We start from the raw sequence: 9155 nt of genomic DNA on the forward strand, positions 1-9155 counted from the left end.
GATGGATTAAAGACTTAAATGTAAAACCCAGAACCATAAAAACCCTAGAAGGAAACCTAGGCAGTACCATTCAGGACATAGGCACAGGCAAAGATTTCATGATTAAAACATCAAAAGCAATTGCAACTAAAGCAAGAGTTGACTAATGGAATCTAATTAAACTATAGAGCTTTTGCAAAGCAAGAGAAACTATCATCAGAGTGAACAGACAACATACAGAATGGGAAAAAATTTTTGCAATCTATTCATCTGACAAGGCCTAATACCCAAAATCTGCAAGGAACTTAAACAAATTTACAAGGAAAAACAAAACAAAACAACCCCATTAAAACGTGGGCAAAGGACATGAACAAACACTTCTCAAAAGAAGACATTTATGCAGCCAACAAACATATGAAAAAAGATACAACATCACTGATCATTAGAGAAATGCAAATGAAAACCACAATAAGATACCATCTGATGCAAGTCAGAGTGGTAGGGTTTAAAGAAGCCAAGAAACAACAGACGCTGGCAAGGCTGTGGATAGGAACCTTTTTACACTGTTGGTGGGAATGTAAATTAGTTCAACCATTGTGGAAGACAGTGTGGCAATTCCTCAAAGACCTAGAACCAGAAATACCATTTGACCCAGCAATCCCATTACTGGGTATATACCCAAAGGAATATAAATCACCTAGAATCAGAAATACCATTTGACCCAGCAATCCCATTACTGGGCATATGCCCAAAGGAAAATAAATCATTCTATTATAAAGATACATGCACATATATCTTCACAATAGCTAAGACATGGAATCAACCCAAATCCCCATCAATGAGAGACTGGATAAAGAAAATGTGGTACACATACACTATGGAATACTATGCAGCCATAAAAAGGAACAAGACAATTTCCTTTGCAGGGACATGGATGGAGCTGAAAGTCATTATCCTTAGCAAACTAATACAGGAACAGAAAACCATACACCACTTGCTCTCACTTATAAGTGGGAGCTGAACAATGAGAACACATGGACACAAGGAGGAGAACAACATACACTGGACCCTGTGGGGGCAGGGCAGAGAGGGAGAGCATCAGGATAAACAGCTAATGTATGTGGAGTTTAATACCTAGGTGATGGGTTGATAGGTGCAGCAAATCACCATAGCACACGTTTACTTATGTAACAAACCTGCAAGTCCTGCACATGTATCCTGGAACTTAAAATTAAATTAAAACTTTAAAAAAAGATATTATTCCTGAGAAAATGTAAGACATAAGTAAATAAAATAATTATTACTATAACCAACATTGGGAAGTTTAAAAATATAATAATTGATTGTTGTCTTGGGCTGGTGCCATGAGAGCTGTCTAGGATTCCCATGCAAACAGAGTTATAGTCCCTACTTGGTGGCTGCTTTTAGCTGACTTGGAACATTTTAAAAATAAGTTCTAAACACTGCAACAGCTTTTCAACTATACTTGTCTTTAGAGTTGGCCAAAACATAGACCATGGCAAAATCAGCCTCTCTCTAACAGGGCAAGGTGAGCCAGGAAGGGAATGGCTCCAGGTAGGGAGGCATTCTGATCTAGGTATGAAGAACAAACCGTTTTACTGTGCACCTATATCTGATTTAAAACAAGGGTGCCAACTAGAGAGATGGAGATCTTTGTACGTTTCTCCCTACCCACGCCCACCCCTCACAGCATTACAGGATTAACCATCACATCAGCACTCAAATATTTCTCATATCTGCTTGTCAGAATATTTAGCTTCTAATTCTCTTTTCTCCCTTACCTCATTTTCCCTAGAAACTTTTGCCTTTGGAATCTATTTTCCTCTTTGAACAGGCACATGCCACAAGCCTTTTCTGTAAGAGTAGTCAACACAGGTGAGATAGTAGGTGAGGCTTACAACTAAAATCGTTTCAGTCCAGGCAACTCCCTGTTAAACACAGAGTGGTCCACAGCACTCTTAGAATGGAGGGCCTGCCCCATGTCAAACTTTCAAATGGGCAATATTTTCAGCACCCCTCAAGTTTCACTGGGCCAATTGGCTCATTCCTGCATGCAACATATGTTATGTTAATATCCCAACATAAAATATGTTGGTATGTAAAATATTTTATGTTAATATATTTTATATTGTCTATCTTCTCTGTTCTCTGCCCTGAAGGAATTCAGTCTCTCAGAAAGACAAGTTAATAATGCTAATTCCACATGGTATGTTCCCTGATTCAGATAAGACAGGAAAAGTGTTTCATGCAGCCTGGGAGTAATAGGGAAAAGGAAGGCTTCCCTGAGGCGAGCTCTGAGCTGCTTCTGCAGAACAAGCAGGAGTAGACTCAATGTGGGGAAAATGGCCATGGATGCATTCCTGGCAGGAAAAACTGCTGTGGGAAGTCAGGGACCCTGAACAGAGGGACCAGCTGGAGCTGTGGCAGAGGAACATAAATTGTGAAGATGTCATTTTAATATGGACACATATCAGTTCCCAAAATTAATACTTTTATAATTTCTTATGCCTGTCTTTACTGCAATCTCTGAACATAAATTGTGAAGATTTCATGGACATTTATCAGTTCCCAAAAATAATACTCTTATAATTTCTTCCGCCTGTCTTACTTTAATCTCTTAATCCTGTTATCTTCATAAGCTGAGGATGTTCGTCACCTCAGGACCACTATTGTACAAATTGATTGTAGAACATGTGTGTTTGAACAATATGAAATCTGATTGTAAAACATGGGTGTTTGAACAATATGAAATCAGTGCATCTTGGAAACAAACAGAACAACAGTGATTTTAGGGAACAAGGGAAGACAACCAACTGTCTGACTGCCTGCGGGGTCGGGCAGAATAGAGTCATATTTTTCTGTTTCCAGAGAAGCCCATAAATGGACGTGCAAGTAGGAGAGATATCATTAAATTCTTCTCCAAGCAAGGAATATTAAATGTTAAGACCCTAGGAAAAGAATTGCATTCCTGGAGGGAGGTCTATAAACAGCTGCTCTGGGAGTCTGTCTTACGCAGTAGAGATAAGGACTCAAGACTGCATGTCTTGCCTCCGTTTCCCTCCTGAGCTTACATATTTCTGAGCCCCTACCCTTTCTACCAGAATGCCCAGGTAAAACACAACAAAATTTAACAATGTACGAACCCCAAATATCCAAGACAGGTCTCAGTTAATTTAGAAAGTTTATTTTGCCAAGGTTGAGGACACACTCCCATGGCACAGCCTCAGGAGGTCCTGATGACATGATAGAGCACAGTTCGGTTTTATACATTTTAGGGAGACACGAGACATCAATCAGTTTATGTAAGATGAATATTGATTTGGTCTGGAAAGGTGGGACAACTTGAAGCAAAGGAGAACAACTTGAAGTGGGGAGGTGGCTTCCAGGTCATAGGTAGATAAGAAACAAATGATTGCATTCTTTTGAGTTTCTGATTAGCCTCTCCAAAGGAGGCAATTGGATACAGATTTATCTCAGTGAGAAGAGGGGTGACTTTGAGTAGAATGGGAGGCAGGTTGGTCCTAAGCAGTTCCCAGCTTGACTTTTCCCTTTAGCTTAGTGATTTTGGGGGCCCCAGGATTTATTTTGGTTTCACACTCTCAATGATTCAATTTTTTTCTCCTCTTTTTCACTCATTTCTCTGTCTTTGTTGCCCATCTAGTTGACAAACGAGGACATTCACCAACCCTTTTCACTCCATGAATACAGAAGCAGAATTGGTCCTTCTAACACCAGACTTGTACTGTCATTCAACTTTTCCCATGTGTAGTAGCTCTCCAACTAGCACAGGGACCACAGCTTTGCTGCCTCAGGTTGTGGCTACTCTCCACAAAGCTATTATTCCATAACACATCTCTTCACTTCATTTATAGAATCTACAGTAGGGTTGAAAGGCAGTGCTTAGTGTAGGGAACACTGTTCTAATAATTTAATCAGCATATGCCATCTAAGTACAGGCTGTTGTAGGATATCCTGGCTCCATTGACCTTCTAAAGCAATTTGTCTGTCCATTTGTTTTTCTTTTCTTTTTTTTTTTTAATACTTTAAGTTCTAGGGTACCTATGCACAACATGCAGATTTCTTGAAGGATGACTCCCAAGTCTCTAGGGTACATTACGCCTCGGCCAGTGGTGCTGGCCTTTACTCCTCTACCTCCTCAAGCTGTCCCCTCCACATTGTCCCTGCGTCCATTCTCCTGCTTGGGCCCCATCCACACTCACCTGCCCTTCCTTCCAGAACAGCCTCTTCCAGCCCCTCTCCACAGGATCACACTGGCCTGAGTCAGGAGGTCAGTGACAGCCACTTTCAGTTTCATTTCTCTCCCCAACAAGTCAACCACTGGGGGAAGTTTGAATGTTGACACAGTTCATCTGGGTCCCATTGTGCTTCCCCTCAACAATGCCAGGTGGGTGAAGGTCCAAGGAGTTCAGGCCTGTTCATTACTGCCAAGTGATCATTCAAAGCCAGCAAGTTATGTCAGTTACAAACGAGCTATAAAAAATTTTGTAACAAAGGTAAAAGTAACTCCTATTAAGTTGTATTTTATATATATATAATTTAAATTATAAAATTTTATATATAACTTATAAAACTTTATATATAATTTAAATTATAAAATTATATATATATGTGTTTGCTGCCTCAGATTGCGGCTGCTCCCTATTATTCCATAACACATCATTTTTCATTTATATATATTAAAGTGTGTGTGTATATATATATATATATATAAAATGAATGGAAATTGGAAAGAGCTGAAGGAATTCTATTTTCTTCTTGAACAAGGTGAAATTTTTATCAGCTGGACACACTTTTTCATGACTGAGCTTAAGACATTTTCCAATTCCCCACCGCCATCTTATTCCTCGAGTTTTGTATTATTTGGACAGCAAAGAAAGCTTTCCACATAAATAAAATGCCTTTAAATTAAATGCTTAGAATTTCACATTGTAAATACTTTTGTATTTATGACTTTCAGGAAAATCCTCAATCATTAAAACAGCCCTAAGCTTAAAACGTATTCTAATATAATCAAGGTGGTTTTTAGAGCATGTTCAATTTGCAGTTACTGAGTCCATTTCTTAACCAGTAACTAAGCAAATTAGGAAAGTGCAACCTAATGATCCTGGCATAGGATAGAGTCAAATCACACTCACCATACAGTGCTTCTGATTACTGAACAGGCTCCCTAAAGATGCTGTGTTCGTTACTGGATATTTTTTTGTTTGCAAATTCTAATTCTGAAAGATTTGTTTTACTAAAATCCACAGCATGAAGAGTGAAATTTTCTCAATGGCAACAGGGTTTTTGGTAAATGCTATTAGTTTAGAAACACAATGATATCTTTATAGTAGGAATGAAATTAAAATTGGAGGGGCAGTTTTGCATTTTTCTAAACTTAAAACCCTGATCAACTGTAACCAGTCTTTAAAATAATACAGTTTTCTTATCTATGATTTAGGAAAATATTTTCTGCATTCAGGTTAAAATTTTGAAACATGTAAAAATGGAAAAAATCCATTTTAACACTACTACTAATTTTAACAATACTACTAATTAGCATTTACTAAGCATGTTGGCCATTTGCAGAGCTAAATATATTATTTACATCATTTCCATGTTACAGTGACAATAAACATACATAAGGGTGGTTTAACAAAAACTACTGGTTCTACTGCTGGTAAGAAATTCACCCAGCTTCCATTTGCCTTAGTTTTCAAAACTTAATTGTTTTTTTCTTTTTCATAATTGTTATTGTCACCTTTCATGATATTGCTGACATAAAATGCAACCCTACATCAAGGATTTTTAGCCCCAGAGGAGTAGAGGACCAATTTTTACAGGTTTTACACATACTTCTCAGCTTTTATACCATTTCTCCAGTAGAAGTCACACACTGAAGGTCCTGGGCAAAAAGCAGCCTACAAATACGCATGGTTGGGCTTGTGTATTTTTGCCTTTCCATTTCTAAAAATGTAATTAGCTGCTAATATTGAAAAGCTAGGGAATGTCACTTTTGGCTTCTATATTTTCTTGAAACTATGGCCCAAATCCCCAAAGCCCATCAATTAGCTAAGTAACTGGTTGCCCCCTTAGCAAGAGCTGCCTCTGCCTTCATTACCATCCCGATACTCCAAGCTTCAGGCTAGTTGCTATTCATCACACAGTAGTCTGTCTTTCATCTACCCCACTTCCCTCAAATTATTTACTGGCAGGTTCCCAGAGATATTTAAGTTAGTAATTCCTGTCCTGAATTGCAAACATGATACTAATAGCGAAAACTTCCATAGTGTTTACTAGAGCTAGACAATTTCCTAGGTACTTAAAATGCATCAATTCATTAAATCTTCAAAATAACCAACAAGGTGAACACTGCATTAGTCTGTTCTCACACCCTGTGATAAAGAAATACCTGAAACTGGGTAATTTATGAAGAAAAGAGGTTTAATTGGCTCATGGTTCGAAAAGCTGTACAGGAAGTATAGCAACTTTTGCTGGGCTTCTGGGGACGCCTCAGGAAACTTACAATCATGGCAGACGGCAAAGGGGAAGCAAGAACTTCACATGGCCGGAGCAAGAGGAAGACAGAGGCAAGAAGAGTTACATACTTTTAAGCAACCAGATCTTGTGATTACTTCACTCTCACCACGACAACACCAAGGGAGGTGGTGTTAAACCATGAGAATCTGCCCCCACGACCCAATCACCTCCCACCAGGCCCCACCTCCAACATTGGGAGTTACAATTCAACATGAGATTTGGGTGGGGACACAGATCCAAACCATATCAAACACTATTAGCATCTCCATTTAAGATTAGGAAACTGAGACACCAAGAAGTTGAGATTTTGTCCAAGGCAACACATTTTGTAAGTGGTGGCATGAGACTCCCAGACAGGGATCTGGCCAAGGGCCTGAGAATCCACCATTAAGCTTTATTTATAAACACAGTGGAAGACTCTGCATGACAATACTGACATCATTTCAATTCTGCTCATTACATTTAGAAGTGTGTGTCTAATGGGTGCTAATCTCTTCTTTGAAACACTTAGGAAACAAAATTTAGGTCGAGTTGTACCTCAGGTAGCTCCAAGACACTTGATTAGCCAAGCAGCCCCTTCTCTTAGGCTTTGCTGCTATCTACCAAAAAACTGTCATTACAAAAGGACAAATGGCTGGTTCTCAGTCTGAAGGCACCTGCAGAACTGTGTTGTCCACGTAGCAATAAGCAGTGCTCCCAAGTTCAAGAATCTTTTTAGTTATTACAGTAAGACTTATTTTGCTATGTGCATGCATATAAAATTAATGAAATGCTTTACAGAAATGAAAATCTATGGATAATGTCATTTTCTATGTAAATACCATCAAATTGGACTTTTTATTACCAAGTCCTCATTTTGTGATTATGACTGACAAATGTGTGGCAATGATCCTCTTAAACATTTATATCTCAGAATTCCAGAAATTTTAAGCTATTTCCCTCTGCCCAAGAATGGACTTGAAATACCACAAGCAGTTTTGTCTTCCATGAACATGAGACAACCCACAAAACATTTATTATAGAGCAGGAAACCTCTTTAGGCTGCATCTTTCAGCATTTTTCCTTTTCTTCTGTTTTTTTTTTCCTTAAATTTTTGAATTTGTTGTCTTTTTTTTTTTTTTAAATAAACCCTAGAAACAGATCCTTTTCTTCTTTTGTGGTGATTTACCCTTCTAATTATCTAATTATGACTTAATTTAATCTAAATAAATTAAAATGTTTGAGTTTATTACCTTAATATTAAAGATGAGAAGACAGTATTTGAACTCAGACCTGTTTGACTCCCAAATTCTGGTTTGCCCTGCTATCCTGTAATGCCTCCTAGATGCCGATTAGTCTAAGCGGTTGCTCCACAAGGCTTTTAAGCATTCAAGAACTCAACTGGACCATTTGAGGGTCTGTTCTGGGGACAGACAGTGCTTCAAGTGCTGAGGGCTCAGGACTTCACCCTCCCAGGAGGTACACACAGTACAAAGCCTAACAATTTGTCAGCATATAATCAATTGAAACCACACTCTAAAGTTAAATTAGTTCCTTCCAAATGGGGCTGACATGTACTGACCAATTAAGAGGCCCAAAGATTTGGGAGCAGAGGATGAAAAGAAACAAATTGAGAACGTATGCAGGAAAATTACTGAAGGAAGATTGAAGATGAAAATTCTCAATGGTAAGTTCTGGAAGATGCTGGAAGAGAACTGAATCCAAAACAAATATATTTATGTCAACTCAGCATTGCTCACATTTTTCTAGTCTAACAGAGCAGAACCATGAAACTGAAAAGTGAGAAGCCTCTTCTAAGTATACAAGCAGGGAGAGCATTAGGAATCGTAAATTAAAAGGACACAGGTCCTAGCAGAGAAGCAATGAAGCATTGCGGAGGGTTTCCGGGGAATTTGTGTGAACTTACAGAACTGTGGTCTGCTGTGGTATCTGAGGAATGTGGTCCAGCATCAAGTGCATGCAGCGGACAGTGCTCTTAAAGCAAAGGCACCGGCTGGGGCAAGGCATCCCTGGCAGGCACCATTCGGCCAGGAGAAAGAGAGTGGTCCAGCAGAACAGTCTGGGCTCCATCGCTCCATTCACTGCTGGCCACGCGAAGCAGCAGCCGGAGGGACAGCAGCAGCTGCAGCTGCAGCAGCAACCGCTGTGGTGGTGATGGTGGCTGTTGGGCTGAGCCAAGTTTGGGAGCAGTGGTGGAAAGCGGCTCCCAGGGAAAGGACACCCCTCTGACCAATCCAGGAGGAGGGATATCACATTACAGGGCTGAGGGCACAAGGGGCTCTAGGAGGCACTAGACTCCCAGAGGCGAGGACTGAGAAGCTTGTCAATGCAAAAGCCTCTTTCTAAAACACCATGTGTTTTAGGCAGCATAATGAAAACAAACTTTCCCAAAGTTGCTTCCACTGCACATTTGATGAAAACCCCAGTCTCTTGGCCCCTAGCTGTCCTTTTGAAGCCCAAGTTGATTAATAATGTATTCAAACAATGCAGAACAGCTTTTCTTCTTTTTTATCTGGTAACATTACCAAACCCTAAAGGACAGGCAGAGTTCTAATCCGTTCATCTAAGTGCACATATTCTTTCCTTATTCCAAACTATGCTCTTTAAAAAAAAAA

General features: G+C 39.4%; 1 protein-coding gene across 1 annotated transcript in view; it reads right to left on the reverse strand.

Annotated features, from left to right (window-relative positions):
- PXDNL (peroxidasin like) overlaps positions 1–9155 on the reverse strand; it is a 504118-nt gene extending 494963 nt beyond the window's left edge. The window contains exon 1 of the mRNA XM_015145355.3: positions 8447–9155. Within this exon, the coding sequence (XP_015000841.3) occupies positions 8447–8610 (164 nt within the window). The 5' untranslated portion in view covers positions 8611–9155. The remainder of the gene's footprint in view (positions 1–8446) is intronic.

The sequence above is a fragment of the Macaca mulatta genome, chromosome 8 (genome assembly GCF_049350105.2).
Source record: "Macaca mulatta isolate MMU2019108-1 chromosome 8, T2T-MMU8v2.0, whole genome shotgun sequence".
NCBI lineage: Eukaryota > Metazoa > Chordata > Mammalia > Primates > Cercopithecidae > Macaca > Macaca mulatta.